Source organism: Thunnus thynnus, chromosome 6, assembly GCF_963924715.1.
Source record: "Thunnus thynnus chromosome 6, fThuThy2.1, whole genome shotgun sequence".
NCBI classification, from domain to species: Eukaryota; Metazoa; Chordata; class Actinopteri; order Scombriformes; family Scombridae; genus Thunnus; species Thunnus thynnus.
The window spans coordinates 14,905,548-14,926,103 of record NC_089522.1 but is presented as its reverse complement, the minus strand read 5'-3'; the positions used below and the strand labels follow the sequence as shown (position 1 = coordinate 14,926,103).

The 20,556-nt window shown below is 39.1% G+C and overlaps 1 protein-coding gene and 1 long non-coding RNA gene across 3 annotated transcripts; one reads left to right on the top strand and one right to left on the bottom strand.

The window, feature by feature from the left end:
• Positions 1-511: 511 nt before the first annotated feature.
• Positions 512-16,133, bottom strand: perm1a (PPARGC1 and ESRR induced regulator, muscle 1a). Of its 2 annotated transcripts, XM_067591974.1 has the most exons (6): positions 16,027-16,133; positions 15,138-15,353; positions 8,920-9,582; positions 4,541-8,466; positions 2,667-2,783; positions 512-2,327 (listed from the first exon to the last, which is right to left on the bottom strand). In XM_067591974.1, the coding sequence occupies exons 4-6, from the start codon at positions 8,439-8,441 to the stop codon at positions 2,212-2,214; spliced, it is 4,134 nt and encodes a 1,377-aa protein (XP_067448075.1). In that variant the 5' UTR covers positions 8,442-8,466; positions 8,920-9,582; positions 15,138-15,353; positions 16,027-16,133; the 3' UTR covers positions 512-2,211. The 2 variants fall into 2 exon arrangements, with proteins under 2 accessions (XP_067448075.1, XP_067448076.1); XM_067591975.1 differs by lacking the exons at positions 512-2,327; positions 2,667-2,783 and having other exon boundaries at positions 4,577-4,762; positions 4,878-8,466.
• On the top strand, positions 2,790-4,585 carry LOC137184367 (uncharacterized). The gene is made up of 2 exons (XR_010928657.1): positions 2,790-3,198; positions 3,245-4,585. It is a non-coding gene; the product is annotated as an uncharacterized lncRNA (long non-coding RNA).
• Positions 16,134-20,556: the final 4,423 nt, after the last annotated feature.

The following is a 20,556-nucleotide window of genomic DNA, read 5'->3' as shown; positions in this document are numbered from 1 at the left end:
AAACAAAGAAATTCAATGAGGTATGAAAGAATATTTATGAGGCCCTATAAAACTCAACAAAGAACTTGTGGCATGGCTGGGAAAGGGGGCGGGGGACTTTATGTTATGAGAGTTATGTTTGCAGATGGTAAGGGGGGCAGGATGAGAGGTGTATGTGTTGATGAATGAATGTGATATGAATGTACATGTGTCTTATGTCTTTATATCTTGTGTGTGTGAATGTATTAATGTTTCATGTTAGTCTGACACCATCTTTGGATTGTATATACTATCTTATACATCAAGGTATTATTATATATTTGTTGGTGAGAGATTGTAAGCAAAACCTCATGGTGGAAAACATGAAATCATATAAAGATAATTATTTTAAAAAATGACATAAAAATACTCTGCTTGCAATAATAATTTGTTTCTAATATGGGTTTTTTCACCAAGAGGTTCAATTAACTAGTTAAAAATGCTTAAAATCACATGTACTCCATCTAACTCATTAAAAAACATCCAGAATCTATGAATATGCAAATATTTTATTTATTTCAAAAGTTTATCTACTTGATACAAGATGTCCACATGACATTTGTGCAAGCTGCATACTGGACCATGATTAGCGTCCAAACTAGTTGTGACAAATATCAAAAATCATGCTCATAGGAACACGCCATAAACTCAGATGAGCACAGAGAAACTTTCCACTTTCAGCAGATGAATATCAAAACAACTTTCAAGTGTCAAACTCTGCACAAAGATCATTCTGCACAGTGAAACTCAAACATCCAACTGAAGGAACAAGAAGAAAAACATATTTTTGAGTGGACAGGGACTTTAAGTATTTTTGTATTTCAAAGCAAAGTGCTACGAAACATATGTGAGATCAAATGACTGTGAAGCTTTTATCTGGGCAGTAAGTGAAAATCAATGAAGAGGACAACAGTAAACATGTTGTCCCTCACTAATGATGCACTCCCTTTCTGGGCCTTATAAACCAGTGAGTCTCAAACCTGTTACTGTAGTGCCCCCATGGGTGAATCAGTGTAATTTTGAAATGGAGTTACAGTTGTCAGATGGCACTATTTTTTCCCCAAATTTCATCAGAATCTGATCTGTTTAGTGTTTGTTGTTGTGATAACACTGCAACAGCTTCAAGGGCTGCTGCTAAACTGGAAGATGTATATTTTACAGCTCAACTTTGCCATCTGCTGGAGAAATATATGTATGATTCCTGAAGAACAGAGAATCTCCTGTCATTACTTACCAATAATGCTGAAAAAGCACATTTTCCAACGAACACTCTCATCTAGTAGTTTGGGTCTATAGTGAAATTTCTGAAAAATGTATGAAATCACTTGGAAACTGAACCACATACAGAAAAGTGACAATCTGGTTTTAGGTTGTTTTATGAGCTTATGTTGCCCTCTAATGTTTGAAAAGTTTCAAGTCTGTCCAAGTCCTTTTAAGATAACAAAAGACACAGCACACATCTCAGAGATTCTGTTTACTGTAGTTAAACCGAAAGGCAGCTCACAGAGTACCAAATACTGTACAGTCAACTATAAATTATCTATCATGAAAATAAAATTCCCTTCATATGATTAAAAAAAAAAACTGGCGCAGAAAAAGTCCCTTAAATTAATTATTAATTTGAAAGGGTGTTATGTTAAAATATGTGTAATCTGTATAAAATATTTCCAGTAACAATAATTGGAAATATTTCACACAGTTGTTTTGTATAAAAGCCTTTGCTACATAAATGTAATGTAATGAAAACAAACAGAATCATCCCAACTTCTTCACATTGCCTAAATCCATTATCACATCCATTTAATGGCTCAAACCTAACTTGAATCTTTCTTCTGTACATACTGAACATACTGAATCCTTATTTACATATGTGAAAGCCTGTCTAAAACCTTCTTTCTCATTTTGCCTTTGGTCGTTTCATGTACAGTATCATATATGAATACTTTCAGATGTTTAAAGTGTCAATTGTTTAAACAATGAAAAAAACAACTACAATTAAATAAAACCTGTTTCCATTTACATTCAATGGACAAATCTAAGATTAATAAAGCAATTATGATGCAGATTCCTGTTGCAAACATGTAACAGCACATCAAACATGTGACTAATTCCTCAAGGGACTCAGGTCCTGCAGCGGCTCATATCCACGTTTTCATGGGAAAATAAATCGTGACGTATTTAGAGGCGGAGGGATCAAGAATCAGACGAGGCAGTTTCTTGCAATTCCCTCTCACTGGCTGCCGCCTCCACCTTGACGTACTTTCGCAGGTATCGGATGGCTGACAGAGCGCTTACGTTTGCCAGCAGCACTGCGTGATAATACAAATGAAAAGTGAGCCATAACATGACTCATGATACTTTGCAATCACAATATTGAAATTATCTCCTAAAATAATGTTCAGACTTCTCTGGAAGTTGATTTTATTTCAATGCTTTGTCATTATTATAGTATGACAAAGCCTCAGAATATTAGTACCAGTCAACAGGCCTTATAATCCTTCAAAAGCTCAATTTAACCAACAAAAAATATAATAAATGTAGACCAACTTAGTGGATAAATAAGCAGTTGATTTTCACAATACTGTAATTATAAACAAAGGTTATGTCTGAAATTTTAGTACATGAATGCTACATGTTAACATACATACCAGCTTTCCAGGCATCTCCAACTTGTGGGTTTGCAGTCTTCAGAACCCACGATGCAAATGCAATACAAACCAGACACATGTCTGATTGTCTGAGAGGCAGGAATGAGGCATCCAACCCTTCAAAGAAAGTGACAGAGTGTTATAGGAAACATCTTAAATCATTTATTGCACAATGCATTGCAGATATGACATCAGCCATCCGCAGCCGAGTCCAGTGAGGTCAGGGGCTTTATAATCGCCACTAACACAACAACAGCTGAGTTATACGTAAGGCCCCATTAATATGTAGGGACACACTGTGACCAGTCAAATCCGCAGCACCTGCACAGGTTCCACTTCTGCAAACGTCCAAGGCCGCTTGATGCTACTGATATTAGACATCATAACTCTAGTGGCCTTAAAGTTAATCCTCATGGCAACTGCTGGATATTAGATGCCACATTAGTAGGTTATAAGTTATTATCTTAATTAAAACTGGACATTTAACATGACATATATATATATATATATATATATATATATATATATATATGTGTGTGTGTGTGTGTGTGTGTGTGTGTGTGTGTGTATATATGTAGAGAGAGAGTGAGAGAGAGAATCCTTAAGTCAAAGTATTTTCATTTCCTTTCACAGCTAAACATAAATTAGAGCACTCCACTGGCAGCTTAGAGAGGACACTCATTGAGTGAAGTCAAGTTATCACGTACTACCATTCCTCCTGGCTTTTACTGCTATGTGCCTGCGGTGCAGCGAGTGTCCTCTGACAGCTGAAGGTAAGAGAATCTGTCCCGGTCAAGACTGTGACAGCTGACTGAGTGGATGATATGTCCTTCACTACAACTGTCCACATGTGAGTAAAACAAAAAAAGCTTAACTTAAAGAGTTCAAATACTGACAGTGCATTGTCTTTAAATCCAGAAGTGGAAAAAGTACAGGTTTGGACATACTGGCACAAAGATACTGTCTGTTAGACTGATCCATAGAATTAGTTTTATTTTTGTTCTTATAATCATCCACTTCAACTTAGATTTGCACAAAATAATTCACTAATGTCAACACTAAAGTGTTAGCCAACACAGTCCAAAACTAACCCTGAATAAGAGCTGTTTCCATGGTAACAATCCATATCACACACATTTGCTGTTGCTACACTTGTAACCGTATTTTCCTGGTAAAATATCCTTATATCTTTTAATTTAACCAGGATGCAAGGCTATTTAATCCTGCTTAAAATATTTTTAAAAAGATCAGTAAAATCAGACCTGGGGGTGTCTGTATATTAGTTTAAAACCAACAGTTTGTGTGTTTCTCAGCTGCTTATAAAAACACCCTCAATAAATTTGGGCATGATAGTGACTCCAAATCATGTCTTTTGAAAATTGCAAACGGTCCTACATTGTAGTTGACTTTTGGATCACAGATTGTTCCTTTAATTACCTTTTAGTGACATTTACCTTCATTCCATGAATTTTCAAAGAATAAAACCCTGATGAATTTCTGTTCTTCTATGTGTACCTACCAGCAACATCTTGGTTTAAATTAGCAAATTGGATTGCTGAGCCTCATAATTGGTCTATTTTGTTCTGAATGAAATCTGGAATTTCTATCGTATAAACACACTCACATCTCTGCTTATTGTGATGGGCAATACAGTTTTTTCTCTGAATTTAAATCTCAATTAAGTATCACCAAATGAACCAAAATAGATAATAATAGATGATTATAATTCATAATAAATTAAGACATCTCTACTTTAATTCAAGTAAAATGCTTGCGTACTTGTTTCATCACTGTGTATCATCTACAATGGCTGTAACAGCAGATGTTTAAACCAAATTCTCATCATCGTGTTCATCGTGTGCAGTTGGACTCACTTGGATTTGAAACAGCTATCTGTAGGTCCTCATATCTGAAAGGCTGCTGCGCTAGTTGTCTGGAGATCCTGTCCTCCAGGTGGTAGAGAAGAGGATCAGGAAATGTCATGTCTTGATGTCCCAGAACATTGAGGGGACGAATTGTCCCCCGAAGAGATTTGGCACTTTGCCTCACAGGTACAAGAGACAAAGGGCTCGATGTCTGCTTCTGGACTGTAGATCCTGTGAAATTAACATTCCTGAAGGAGAATGTAGTTTTCCAAAAGAAATTCTGCTTGAGGTCACTATCTGTGAAGAAATTGTCATATATATCTGTAGATATCTGATTTGAGCTTGCCTTACGGGTGAATCTAGTCACCACCTTTACAGGGCTGCCACTTTCATCCTCCTCTTCATCAGATTCCAAAGAAGAATCGTCAGTTGAGGAGGATGTGAAGAAATAGTCATAAGCCTCTGGGAACTGCAAGTTTTTATTTGTTGAGCGAGAGTAGGAAAAGATAGGAACCAGCTCATCCTTTTCCTCTGCTGTGATGAGAGGAGAGAAGAAGCTTTCTGTGTCAAACTCTGAAAAGAAATGATCGTACATCTCAGGGACAGAATTTCCATCAATATAGGGGGCAGTTATGTTATCTGTATCTGATTGGCTTGGAATTGGTTGTTTGTTACCAAAAATGTACCGAAATATATCTGTGAAAGAGGTTCTGTAGCTGTCTTTTGAGGATGAAGGTAAACAGTCCGTGGCTTTGTCTTCCTTAGACACATGTCCATCAGTGAAATACTCTACTGCTTTTGCTGATTCTCCTTCATCTAAGGTTTGTAAAGTTTGACCTTTCCATGCAGAGCGAAAAGACTCAGATTCCAGGGCAGGCAGATTGTGCACACTTATATTTTTAGAAATCTTTCTGAGGTACTTTTGAGCACTTCCAGAGAGGACCGGCTGAGAAACATCACTCACAGACGTCAACATCATTGTCTCAGGGTTAATATCAGCACCTTGGCTCACTGGGACAGGTGCACTCTCCCACATTATACCCCTCGAAGAGGTAGAATCAAGTGCTGCAACAGAACCTGAATTTGATTCTGCAGAATTAGGATCGCTGAACATGTCGTCAACAGTTTGCTCAGGCTTGGACTTCTCCTGTTCAGTCAAAAAGCCTGAATCTGTCATAGTGAGCATGTCATTCTCCTCACTTTCCTCTAAGGGTGTGAGGGAGCTGGCTGGAGCATTTTTGTTCATCATTCGTAAACCCAGGATGTCATTTATTGTCAGCTTCTCCATCTCATTCCAAAAAGAAGACATGGCGAACACAGAATGTTTTGAATCCGGTGCATTTTTCGCCTCACATTCAGCGTTGGATGCTATGACGGCATCTTCTGCTCTGACGACTAAATCGCATTTTGATTCAGTTGTGTCATGTGACTGATCTTTAGGTTCAGAAGTGGCATCTCCTCCCTCGTTTGTTGCCAAGATTTGTGAGGCTTTTTCTCCTTGACCTTCAGAGTCATTTGGACTGACAGATGAAAAAGAACTTACCGACATGTCTGTGATATTTCCATTTGAGAGAGACGTGACAGATTCTGTGTCCAGAGTGCAGAAGGATGATACAGATGTAATATCTGAAGCAGTTGTTAGTAAGTCTTCAGATGTGGACAACCTGGGATTGGTTTCTCTCTTACTGTTGCCTGTTAGATTAATTTCACCAGATGACAAAGAATTCCCATTTTGAACAACCATTACTTCTGCTGAGTTAGCTCTTTCTGGCAAAGCATCTAATTCGGATAAAGTTTCCAGAGGATGTTCTGTTTCCTTTACTGAAGTATTCATAGCTATACTGGAGGGACTTTTAGACCGACAGCTTTTATTAGGCGATGAATTGATACCATCTGATGTAATTTTATCACAGGTCGTTTGAGTGGGAATCTCCATCTGGGATTTTTCGTTGTGATTAGGCAGTTTCAGCACATCACAATTGATCCCACCAGTTGCAGACAGAGGAAGGTGAGTGTTTTCCAGTGTAGAGCTATAATGGTCTGCATCGTGACGGTTAATTTCCAGCTGTTGTTGGGGCTCAGCCTCACTTAGACTATGTGTGTGGTTGTCTCTGCCAGAATTTCCAGCCTCTGCAGCCAGGACTGACTTAGCAGTGGATAGTTTCTCATTTTGGATGACTTCCACAGCAGGATGATTTGAGTCTGCCGTTGATAAAATACTAGGAGTTATTGAGTTGACCTCTGCTGAACAACATTTTTGATTTTGTTCATTTCCCATGATAGAATTATGACTCTTTTCATCAGACTGTTGGAGACTTCCTGCAGGAACATATTTGTTTTCACTGTTTGCTGTTTCTGCGGCCGGGTCTGATTCACCAGTTACACCTTCAGAAAGTGAAACTGGCCTCCCAGAATTTATATTCAGGCCAGTCATTTCTTCTACCTGTAATTTGCTGCATGGCTGTGAGTTTGTTGCCACGTTAGCACTGTTGTTTAGTGCTGAAATCACACCGTCATCCTTTGGAGTTACTGACTTCTCGTTAGTTGCATTATTTTCAGTTGAGCCTGGTGCTTTACACTGTCCTTGTTGAACTATGCTGTCTGGTAAATGTTGGTATTGACTTTCACATGGAGGAACGGAGAGAGAAAGACTTGCTTTTATCTCGTCTCCAGATACGATCACAGGGAAATTGTTTGTGACTGAATATGAAGTTAAGGTGGATGTTGCATTTTTTTGTGGTTCATTTAAATTAAATAAATTAATATCATCAGATAAACACAGAGCCCTTCCTCCTCTCCATGTATACTGCTCCTCATCTGAGTCACTCTGCTTGACTAAGACCTGTCTGTCATGTCCATTCCCATTCTCAGCTGGATCGGAGCTGAGTCGTCTCTTCTTTCTTCTCTTCCTTTTAATAGAGGCAGATGGAGACGTTTCTTGGCTCGTGGCTTTGTTTGTGCATGTCGCATCTGGATGTAGAAAATTTGGGTTTTGTTCGTCCTTCCGTTTCACATTTGTCACAATCTCTAGATTACACTGTGAATCAGTGTTACACTGACTTGATGACAAATCTTTCTGCTTAACATCCTTGAAAGGTGTGCACGTTTTCACTTTTACCACTTTGTCAGCTTGAGGTGATGTTTCTGAGCAGACAATCCCGTTTGGTGAGTCATGAGACTGATTCTGCAGTGTTTCCTTGTTTGCTCTGGTTTCTGTGCAGTCTTCCTCTTGGATGAATAACTCTATTTGAGGGGGAGCTGATATGTTAGTCTTGAGCACTGAGTTACTGGCTGCAAGTTCATGTGAAATTTTGGAGCCAGGCTGGACTTTCTTCATTGTGTTTATGTTGCTCATGGCGTCGACAGGCTCCGTGGTCTCTTTGCCACCTGCTGTTTCACCCCTGGCAGGCGGAGAGTTTAACTTGGGGATGTTTTTTGGCGAAATACTGCTGCTGGCTTGTTTCCCATCACTACACAGCTCCTCCTCCTGTATTGCTTCTCTGTTTTCTCCAGCTTTTACTTGGTTTGGCTCAGGAAGCTTCTCTGCCTCTGTAAGACTTTTCAGCCTTTCAAAGAATATATTGACAGACTGCAGGTGTATATCCTCCTCGCTGCCCGAGAGGACGCTCTCCATTCCACCAACGCCGTGTTTGCTGAGGAAATGCTCCACAGGTGAGCCCTCACAGTCTGGGGGGCCGTCGACGGGGCGGTCTGCCTCTGAAAGGCCCGCTGTTAGGTCGACTCTCTTAACCCTATTAGCAAGAATGGACGCTGTATCATCCATGTCACTCATGCCCGAGTCATCCAGACCTGCTAATGCTGGAGAAAGCATGCTGCACTCCTCGCACTCCTGAAAGAAGCAGTCCCAGTCACGGTCACTGATCTCCACACTGTATTCAAAGTCTTCCATTTTGATATAGAGGGCTCAGCACAACCTGCAAAACCAATCAAAGTGCTATTATTCAAACATAATCACTTTTAGCAGCATCATAAAATTATACGTCTTTAACACAAAATGCCAAAACAACATATTATAAACATGAATACTTTACTATACTGCCACAAGATAACTAAATTGACAGATTAATAAAGCAATTAATGCAATTATGAAAAACAAGCATGTAGATTTTAATTGTACACAATTTTGCAGCAAGGTTTTAAACATGTAAATAACTTAAGTCAAATGCAACAACTTATAATAATGTGATGTAATGTAAAATAATGAAATGTAATATAATTTGAACGAGCCAGTAAACTAAAATTATTGAGAAATAAATGCAATTAAGCTATTACTAAACTAAGTATGATAACAGTCAGTATTGCTTTTTTCTCTGCACTTCTAGCTGTTTGCATATGTACTTGTACATTTATGTACTCTTGTTTCCTACCTGTCCTGCTTCAGCTGTGATCCTGGTCCACAGGAGGTGAGATCTAGAGGTCTGGTGCCTGAGCAGCACCATGTTGTATGTCCTGTGGTAGGCATCCTCGTGCATGAGCACGTACAACGACGAGCCCCATGATTTGATAAATATAGAGCAGTGCTTCTAGTCACGTAATATACGCTGTGTTCTTGCAGCAGCCATCTCCAACAGAGGGATAATGTTTCTGAACTTTAAATAAACTCTAGCAAAGGCCTGAACTAGTTATACAGGATATGTAATGTCGCTATTGTTTCATTTGATACATACATGTAAAAATCTATAATAAAAATTTGTCTGGGTGAAATCAATGTTTGTTGTGTGACTTTGACTCTATTGTGTACGCATCATAATCTTAAATAAGATAAGTGAATCTGTGTTGAAAACCATGTGGTACCTACAGTGGCGTCCCTGGCAGCTGCTGCTGATTCCAACAACAGCCAGTCGCTCAGCAAATATGGGTGTCATGCGAGGTGTGTGTCAGTCAGCTGATACCTCATTGGTGTGATGTCATGGAGTGACAGTGGATCTGAATCTTTCCTGTGCAACGTTGCCAGACTCTGCTGGAGAACCAGAACAACTGACGAGACGAGCCCGGAGCTGCATCATGTGAGACTCGTGACTCATCTGAACCTGGACAGAATTACAGACAAAAAAAATCACTTGAGAAAAAAACTAAATCGATTCAACTCCAACTTCAGTGAGGCATACTTTTATAATGAGTTGTAACTAATGGATATATTAATGGTTAATAATTAATTAATTAGGGCTTTATAGATCAATAAGAACAGCTTTTGGTTGCCAGACTGAAAAATCCATTTAGCTTGTATATGTCCTCCTTCAGTAAAACTTGAGCTCTCTAAGAGTCATGAATTTGTCACTTTACAGTACAGATCTGCAACTATAAATGTCTCTCATCAATAAAGGGGCATTCTACTACAATTAGGCACCAAATCTGCAATTGTAAATGTTTAGAAGTTGTTAATTAATAGATTTTGGTCCGGATGTCCTGCAGCTCTTTTCCAGAAGTGGTTGAATGGTTCATTTGAAAGGTCTTCCTGATGAATTAAAGAGGTAAATAAAAAGACAAAGCAAGCTGTGCCAGGAAATACACACCAGCCAAGTGGCTTTTTCACAACCTAGCAACCCAAATAATTTCCTTATTAATGCATTATTATTGATCTATAAAGCACTAATAGATAATTTACTAATATATTAGTAGCACTTCTAAACCCTTTATAAAGTATGCTTTATTAGAAAGCAGTAAACAAAAGTCTAATGCGTAAAAAAATAATTTAAGCTAAAAGCTTCATATATTATACATTATTATATTTTGTTACACAAAACTGTTCTCAAAGGTCAAAAATGAACTTCCATTCCCAAAATCTAATGATTTTAAACTATGACTTCCTGTTGACTGCTTGTTTTGCTTTACTTGTGATCTTTTCCTGCTGCATCTTCTTTTCATTTGATCGCTTAAGTCTTCCTATGTTATTACAGTTTAATCTTTAAGTCAGCAAATGAACATTTTGGCAGTTGCTGGGAGACAATTATACTCTCAGGTGCTTAAAACTCTGGCACAGATGTCAGGCTAGAAACAGGGCTTATTTAGTTCTTGAATGTGAAATCTTCCATTAGTGAGGACGGCTTATCTGAGGAGGGCTTGAGCCTTTGTTTACAGCTATCACTAAGGACAATGTGATTACGGGGCCATCCTTGCTGTCAAAATGTCACTGACACTAAAAAGATACCAAGATAACCTATCAGTCCTGATCTCATTATCAACTGTTAAACTGTACTTAACAGATGCCTAATGTGCCTTAATTGCAGTAAAATGTATTGATTAGCGATGACGGCATCCCAATGATAATTTAGTATGGAAACCCCTCACATGATATGTTTTACTGCTCTCTGGCAGCACTATTTTGTGAAGTAATTACATCAAAAGTGGTGAATTTGGTAGATTTTCACAATATGTATGCAGTATGCTAAGCTTCGGGTATTCAAGACCTTAAAAGATCAAATTTGGATAATTCTTGCTTTAGTCAAATTTTTCTCCGCAGTGTCACTTTGCATTCCGAATTTGCATCTAACACTGTCACAGGCTGTAACTACAGCCTTTATTTGCCTAATTTTCATCACTATAGATATTTATGAGAAAACAGACCCTCTAATTAGCCAAACCACAGCCTGGGCTGTGTGCCCAAGAGGGCCCTCTCAATTCATCAGCTGTGATAAAGGGGGACAAGCCAGGGCCTGTGTGGCTACTGCACCTGGGGCAGCGGGCCGTTTTGACACGGGTGGGATTCTGTTTCCATCAACAGGATTAAACTCTTATGAGTCAGTTCTTGGACTTAAGATTGGAATCTGTTTGAGCTGTTTCATAGCGGCTCATGCGACAGAATTTTACCCTAATTGTTTACCATGTCAGCCCCGGCAATTCAGCGTCAATTAAACAAAGCCCAGTAAACAGACACATTCAGCACCAGCTCAGCGTGATGTTTAAACAGAGAGGAGTTTGTGTATGGTCCCGTTACCAAGCAAGCATCCTTGGTTGGTGGCATCTTTTGTGTCAAACAGGGGTGCAAAGTCTTAATTATAGTAAAGCAAAGGGTAGAAAAACAGAAAAAAGTAGACAAAGATTCCTATTTTGGATCTTTGAGGGCTGTTTAGAAAGCATACAGGCTGTTTGGCAATTTACAAAATGCCACACAGGTTGATGTAGACTCTTACAAGACGGCTTAACTGTTAGTGAGTCAAAAACAATAAGAGGTCATGACAGACAGTTCTCTAACGATTACACTGCTCATAGGTGTAAAACAATAAAGATATCATTAAAACATAGGGTGCTTAAAAATATGTTTTAACAAGTTAAATTAACAACATTATTTTTCCTGGTAGTTTTCTGAATGTGAATCAGTCTATAGCTAAATTAAAATGTAGTCATTGTTTGTGACTCAGCTTCTTTAATTGATTTTATCTTTTTCAGTGTTGCATTAACAGGAGCTTAAGGAAGTGACATGGAGGACAGAAAGTGTTGAAAATATATTCCAAACAAATGGATTTAGTGTTTCTTTTTATTTCAGTATTTACTGTACATTTAGCTTCTCTATCTCCAACACCTGCATGTATGAGATCAGTGTTTAGATCTAAGTTTCCCTGTTGCTTACAATGAAATCTGTTTTATTTTATCAATCAATCTGATCTGATTTAAGTCCTAAACTTCTGGTCTCATGCTGTAGTGTTATTTCTTATTGTATCCATTTGCTGTTTATTGTAAATTATATGGTGTATGATTTCAACTCCAGTAGCCTATAAAGATGATTTGTTTTCTCTTTGTTGATCAGATCTGTATGTTTAATGTGACAATTGATAAATGTTGTATATATAAGTCAGTTTAAACAACAAAATTAATTCCACTTTTCCACTTCTTCTTTTCCAAGAATCTGCATCCACAGGTCAGATCCTTCCTTTAATTTTACTTTTGCAGGGGTAATGTATGTTAAAGCTGCCGTCAAATAGTGATATTGTGACTGAATCAACACACTGGGAACTACTCTAGTCTAGTCCCACCATGACATTTAAAATGGTTGTACCTGTGGCCTACTGGTTTATCCTCAGTGTGAGGCAGAGAGCGCCTGCAGGCACTCAGGAGGATTATGCATCCTCCTGACAATGGTGAGATTTGATCAGGCGTACTAACAAAGCATTATTGTCTTCACCTCAAATGTCACCGACAACACAGAAGTATCAGTGCACTGAGATGTTTGGGGATCATGTCAAAATCCACCAATTCGACTCTGCAGGATTTAAACTTTACCTCCGGGCTACCATACCTGCGTTTTAATGAAAAGAACACAGGATGGTTAATTTTGCTTGATTATTCCCACAGGCCTCCTTATTTACTGGTTGCAAGATTGCGAAGAAGTGACTCACATGACATTGTCGAACTATTATATTTGACAAGGAACAGCCTCCAAAAACTCATTCTGCCTGAAAATAGTGTAATAGTTGAACTCAGTGACTTCTCCAGTCAGTGACTCCAGTACTTCCAGTCAACCACATGATGGCGCTTAACAACCACCATATGAGACAAAAAACATTGAGCCCATGCATGTGGCCCCACTGGCCGTATCCTTAAAGGATATTTGAAATTTAATGAAAGCATTCCTATTTTACTGAAGTAAAAGTAACGACACAATTACAAAATCCATTGCAAGAAAAGTCCGACATTTGTTAATAAATGTACAGAAATATAGCAGCAAGTATCACACCAGTAAAATTAGACTCACTGACAGACTTAGTGTTATAGTATTATTAGATTTATGAATTATCATTACTGGTGCATTGATATGTCATGGTGGAGGTAATTTTAGCTACTCTATGTACTGTTGTACGAGCCTATAGCTATAGTCTTAGCCCCTCCGTACACACTGATGGTGTAAATACACAAGTGTGTTCGCTGATTTGTGTGATTTGACTTCATACAGCACCTCTTAAGTACACTACTTACTTTTCCCACGACTGTAAATAACAAGGAAACATTTACAGCGTTTGTCTGCTCCAGTTAAAGTATGGCTTTATGGAGCGATAGGACATCATCTCATTTTCACCACAGTTACAGTAACCTGTATGTCTGCATGACACACTGCATATCTACGTGCATGTCGGTGCATTAAATGACATATTTAAAAACTGAAATATCGCTATACTCCCCTAAGATCATCATGCTGTGTATACTTTTCATATTGTTTTTGAACTGGAAACATAAGACACTTACTGAGAGCTATAAAGGATAACTAAACTTAAAGCTGCACAAAAGAGTCTTTCATGGTGTGCAGAGTCATCTCTAGCTACATTCACAAACCCAGTGCTGAAGCCTATTGGTTCCATCTCCATTGCCTCCTTCCTCTCCACCATCAGGCATACAACCACATCATTACACATTAGCTGGTGTCAAGGTATTTTTAGAACTTCAGACAGCGGGTCGGATTCTTCTTTCAGTTTCCAGCCTTAAGGCGGTCTGACTCCTTGCACATAAAACAATTTAGCCCATTTTCACCACTTCTTCCCATGAAGCCAAACAACTGAAGTGATTGTAAAGCAAGCTGAGTGAGACCTACACATTAGCGAAGCTGAACAGTGCACAATTAAGGCAGCAGACGCGTGACTTCAGCTATGTGCCCGAGGTGTGGGGTGACCCTGGCTGACTCTGCTCTGTCTCTGGTCTGTCTCTGGTCTCTGTCTGTCCTGACCGCATGCGGCCCTGCAGGCCTCATCAGCTGGGTTAATTTGTGAAAGACAGCTGACACTGTTCACTTCATCTGCTTTGCACAACAGCTTTTTTCTGCCATAGTAAAAATATTGCCAATATCTGTTGGACTGTGTTCATACAATGACTTAAACAAGCTCAGTCCAACATGAATAAGATTTAATTTGCTGTTATTTTAATTTACCTTCTTATAATAAATTAAAGAAACGGAATCCAACATGAATACGCTTTAATTTGCTATTAATTCAACTTCTCTTACCCTTATCTGTCTATGATTATGAAGCATTGCTCATGAGAGATTTTATCAGTCTAAACTATGTTTAAAACTTTACAAAAGCTCTGAAATCTGCACCGTACACTTGAGATTGACTTTTTTTTTTTTGGTCTCAGATATACAATATGAAACAAAAAGGCTATTTGCACTCAGGGCATCATCATCCTGCCAAACAAAGAGAGACTAAATAATAATCTTTAAAAATAGGGCTTTTAAAAATGTCATCCGATCTAAAAAAAGTTTCAAGGTAACTTCAAGCCTCCAACTTTCAGGTTCATCACTATGTTAATGGATGACAATGGGCTTATTTCCAGTTTATTTCAGTGATGCTTGAATTGAATGAAAAGTTTTGGCATGGTCACGCTCCTTAGGGAATGTCCTTCCTCGTCTCTGCCTCTGCTTCTCTGCAGACAGACCACTGTTTACTCTAGGTTAACCATATGGCAAGCCATGTGAGAAATCATTCTTCACTCGCTGGACTCTGTGGGTTAATAAGTTATCTGAGGACAAAGAGCTGACAATCCCACCACCACAAACCCAGCGATGGCCTTCCTTCCTTTGGCCTGGGTCACCGGGGTTATCAGTGACAGGGCGAACAATAGGAAGTGGTATGGCCAATCAAATCGCAGCACTGTCACTCACCTCCTGCATGCCTCCACACAGCTCTACAGAGTGCTGCTGGGAAACAGAGCCATCCGTCCACCGCTCTCATCGCATGTGAGACACAGAGTCCTGTGCTGTCACCACTTTAACCGGCGTGTCACACAGCATGAAGCAGCCCCTTGACCTCTCATGTATTAACAGTGCTCACCGCCCGAGGCCGACAACAATCCTGGTGTCATTGTCCCGTCAGAGCACCTGTACAGAATGCATAAATTACTAACAGACTTCTGGAAGTGACAGCACACTTGTTGCTGGCAGAATTATGACTTCCAACTATTTCCAGAGCTACTGTACATTACTACAAGTCAAAAGGGAGCTGGATACAAAAAATGTGTCAATAAAAAAGAAAGAATCTGCACACTTACCCCCATGACAAGGAAGATAAGTAAGCTGATCCTTTTTTTTTTTTTTTTTAATTTATAGAATTATGACTTCTAGACATGTAGACTCTGAACAGAGACCATTTTTCATGTTTTATAGTCTGAATTATGAACACCAGTCCTTACTGTAAGCCTGGAGGGGATCATGCGTTTGGTCATATGTGTGTGTGTGTGTGTCTGTCTGTCTGCAGCTAATCTCGCTGCAGACATCAGCCTAATATTTTTTTAACAGAATTATGACAGTATACCCAAGCATCTCTCTTGGTTAGCTTAGACTTTTGTCTTTTCAGCAGTCCTCTCCATTTTACAATATGCGTTATTACGTAGCAAAAGGCATTTTCCGACACATTTCCGGCAATCGGCTAGGCTAAAATCAAGGCTTGCCTAGTCGAGGCCACATTTTGGCCTTTGTCGTGGCTCAAAAACTAACATCCATAGAAAAGTTTGGTCTCATCTTACACTGGAGCACCTGCTGATTAATTCCATACCTGATATATTATGATCCTGTAAAGTTGAGCACGTTACGAGATGAATAAATTCCTGTTTGTGTTATCTTCGCCGCCATCTTGGCTGTACACACCTGGCGGAGATCTGCACTAGTTACCTACGTGCTGACAGCAACAGTGGAAAGTAAATAAATACATTTACTGAAGTACTGCACTGAAGTACAAATTTGAGGTGTTTATACTATAAGTATACCACATTATAGTTATTTGTATTTTTTCTGTTTAAGATTGACCTAAAATCGTAGAATGTAAAAAAACCCATAAATAAAACGTCTGAGGAGCTTATAGAAAAATTCTGCATTGTCACAAATTAAACAACCCACAAGTATATAAATAGTTAAAATGAGCTTCACTTCAAACAGCTAAAGTAGAATAGTAAAATGCTACTTGTATATTGAATGAGCAATATAGAGGCCAATAATATATAATAAAGTGACACATTATTTTTCTGCATAATGAGCAGGTTCACTTGTGATACTTCAAGTAGGCTACATTTTGCTGATAACACTTATGTATTTCGACATTTTTATTTGCTTACTTTTACCTCAGTAAACGACCTGAATACTTCTTTCACGGCTGGCTAACAGAATTGCACTGTATATAGGGTAATGCTTGGACCCAATATTTTTAAATTTAGCATTGAAAACGCATATCATATAGACATTTTTCACAGCAAACTTTCTGACTTGTCATAGTAGGAAAATCACAGCTGTTACTAATAACATTAACAATGGCTCGTCTCTATTCAAATGTCCTGAAACTGAAGCAGATAAATGGAATTCAGCCATAAACCGTTTTATTATTTACACCTGTGCTTTTCCTACCGTGACAAAATAGCTTATGTGAAAAAAGCCTATTGTAAATTTGTCTGAAGTCAATAAACTGACCATACAAAAACATAAACATACCAAACTGTGCAGCCAACTTGGGTAACCTTCAATACTTGTCAAAATAGACAAATATCTACACATTATGATGACTTTATAATAATTTACAGAATAATGTTTATTCTAAAATGATAGATTATGATAGCTATGCCATGAAAATTAGCTTCCGGATTATATTTATATTGTCTGGGTTTTAGATGATTTTTTGTCACATTTCAGGGGCCAGTTTAACATCAAGAGGGATACTGTAGACTTGAAGTAACTCATAAGTGGCACCTCGCCCCTTGTAAAAGTGTTATCTCCAGATTTGGGCTGTAACATGATCATGAAGTCAGTTTTTAGGGTGTCTCCTTCCCAGTAAGGAAAAGGCGTACTACACAGGTTGCAACCTTGTCAAAACCAGCCTGTAAATCACAGCTTGGGTGCTCAGCCCTGCAGTGCACACCCACAGGCTTGGAGTCTGCTCACAGCAAACCTGACTCAAATGCCTGTCTGCCTGTGCTGTGCCCTGGCTGCCCTCTGGATCTGAGTCAACGGGCTAGTGAGAGTGGGCGTTGTGCTGCTGAGGGCACGGGCTGTCCCCTTGGTAACCTCAGTCTGAGCCTCCTCACAGCTTCGTTGACTAATGACTGAAAGAGGGCACAAGTCCCTCCCTCTACAGCATAGAAACAGCCACTCCATGACCTACAGTATCTGTGGTTTATCAGCCACATATTTCCTTCTCCAGACCTGCAGCTTGTTTGCTTCCTGTTAATGTGGATCACCCACCGTGTTAAAACGACTCTCCCCTGAAACCACTCAATGCACAAGGTTATCAATGACCGACAACTGAGCCTCGACAGCGAGGTAAAATGTGGAGCCTACCTCCCTGGTTTGTTTAACCACAGCTGGTTGTTTGTGGCTCGACATTTGTTAATGATGCGTCGCTCGGAGGCTGAATGGCACATTCTTGCGCTGACACTTAAGATGTTTTTAACTCTTTTGCCATTGAGGTCCAGAGGACTGTGGATCAAGTAGGACTGAAAGGCAGCTAAATTAACACAACCAGTCAGTCAATGATGGCCTTTGCCGCCTGAGAGTGTGGAAGAATTTGCATTGAGGCCGCACCATTCACGCTACAATACGGTGGGTCCCTGACAAGTGCTCCAGTGCTCGTCTGGGTCTCGGGGAGTGTAGCTCTCTAAGGAAAGAGACTCTTCACTTGTATGATGTCAGAGGCCAAATGGAGAGCTTAGGTAACAAGAGGCAAGTTGAAGCTTATTTGCTTGGTAGTTGCCATAACAGAAAGGGTAATAAGTAGTATTGGCTGGTGTGTTCCCTCTGCTTAATGAGGCACAACAAAAGCAAACGGTCAGAGGTCGGCATTACCAATGCCGTCAGCTCCCAAAACCTCTCAGAGCTACAACCCTTTCACACTGCAAAATAATCAACGCTGACTGTCGGGACTGCATGCTCGAATGGGCAGAATGTGTGTAGTCAGGCTCATGCTGCATTCACACAATGTCGGCAAAATGAGAAGAAAAGGAAAACCTCCAGTTATTCCTACTCAGGAGAGTTCACATTATTTCAAGATGGGGGGTTACCCCTACTGCTAGCCTTGTAGTCAAACCAAATAGTCTAAACTAGTTACTACAGCTGTGTTATGTAGTTGTAGCAGTAAAACCATATACAGAAAAACACTGTATAGCTAATACAGCTATACAGTGTTAGCTATAGCTAATTTTTAATTAGCTCAATCAAATTAGAGTTAATATTTGATTTTAATTAAATGTAATTGCTGGCAATGGCAGCTTTGCAGGTACGTTAACTGCTGCCAGTTGACTCTTTTACATTCTTTTCACTAAATGAGAGATACAGCTGTCATATCTCCGATATAGGAATTACTGTACAACTCAGACGCTGATATGAGTGTTTTTTCCCACCTGCTGGCAATTAGTCAAAAATTAAACATCTATTCATAATGATATTTTCTGTGACATCATGCAGACATCTGTCTGCTGGAAGAAGAGGGCACCAAGTGGATGTTGGAGAGGCAGGGCCATGATTTTTTCAGTTACTTTTCAACTTTGAGGATTTAAAGGGGAAGTCCACCAAGTTTTCATACATAAAGGTGAGTTTAGTCATCATGAGGACTACTAACCAGCCTGTAAGACAGTTGTCTAAAGTTTGCAGGAGCTTTAGAAATAAACAAACAAAATACCTCTTGTGATGTCACCAAGGTTATCCCAGCTTGGGCTTCAATGGAAAGCTTGTGTTGAGTCTGGAGATGGAAAGATGGGGTCGTTTATCAGGCATGGAGGGTCTATCAAAGAGATGATAATTTTCCAGAAATCTATTATTGATGCTTTCAAGTTGCATTATTATCAGTATAAGTTGCAGCCTTTTTCGAGGTTGTGACATACAATAGACTAAAAGTCAGAATAACTCTGCCTTTGCGTCAATTTTGACCTCTTTTTAAATCTGTCTTTTTCAAGTCTAGTGCAACTTTGGTGCAATTCTGAATTGCAGGATTGCCTTTTAAAAGTATGGTCCTACTTTAGTTATGGTTTTTCGTTTTCTTTTTAAAAAGATGGAGTGCAGAAAAACATTAAGTACTTTTTTAAAATGTCTCTTTTTTGATCAACTTTGTTTTTAAAACCTGAGAGTTTAGAGAAACATGTTATCAATCAACGTGTATCATGCATGTCTGAAATGGCTTGACATCACTGACATTAATAATAAGTTGTCATAAACTACATCATTTTATACCATTTTATATCAAACACATGTATAAGACACAAACTGAACATACAGTACTTTGCACAACATTGTTACATACCAGCAATTTCCATTCTTCAGTGGATGGGGTGAATACGCAAATTCCTTACTGAATGGATCAGAACCCTGATTTTAACCCAGAACCCTTTTTCTTTGAGGAAACCAAGCCAATCACTGACCCTCCATACTACCTTACTGAAGTTAAAACATACAAACAAAGTCTAAATTGGAGTCGTACGGCTTTGCCTGACAACAGTGATTTCCTCTAAAGCCGAAGAAGAGCCAGGAGAAAGAAAACACCTGCCAGCGTTTGGACGGTAAGGCTATGCCGCTGGTGATGGTGATATCATCACACTCCCAGGGTTCACTGCAAGTTCTCACCTAATCTTGTGTGATTGGTAAACCACAGTGGACTGTAACAGTGCTGTAATACTGGTCGACGCCTATGCACCAAGGGAAAATTTTCACATCTGCAGTTTTTCAGAAATCTCTGATCTTACATGTATGATAAAGATGCTTTATGCTGCAAAACCATGGAAATTTTCACTGCGTTATTTCATCATGGAACAAATAACCTTAACATATTTTCAGTTCTGCCATGTGGTCTTATGTTTCACCACAAACACAGTTTTTTTTTTTAAAAAAGTTGCCTACACTATGGTTTTTAGAAAAAAATATACTGAGAAAACCCATAAAAGGTCTCAAGGGTCAAAATGCGACTCAAGAAGCTTGGGTAATGGGTAGTGGGGAGAGAGGGGCCAACAAAGACCATATACTTAAGCAACTCTGTGTACTTCACAATTTTAATCAAACTACACAGAGCATGGCATGCTGGGAGAAAGCCTACCCCCACTGTAGCCTGGGAAAA

What these genes read in the sequence shown, in the direction of transcription:
- perm1a (XM_067591974.1), bottom strand. Translation starts at nt 8,441, where the DNA reads ATGGAAGACTTTGAATACAGTGTGGAGATCAGTGACCGTGACTGGGAC. An exon ending in GATAGCTGTTTCAAATCCAA is followed by an intron (nt 2,784 to 4,540) that starts GTGAGTCCAACT and finishes CTTTCTTTGAAG; the next exon opens with GGTTGGATGCCTCATTCCTG. An exon ending in TGGAGATGCCTGGAAAGCTG is followed by an intron (nt 2,328 to 2,666) that starts GTATGTATGTTA and finishes ATTATCACGCAG; the next exon opens with TGCTGCTGGCAAACGTAAGC.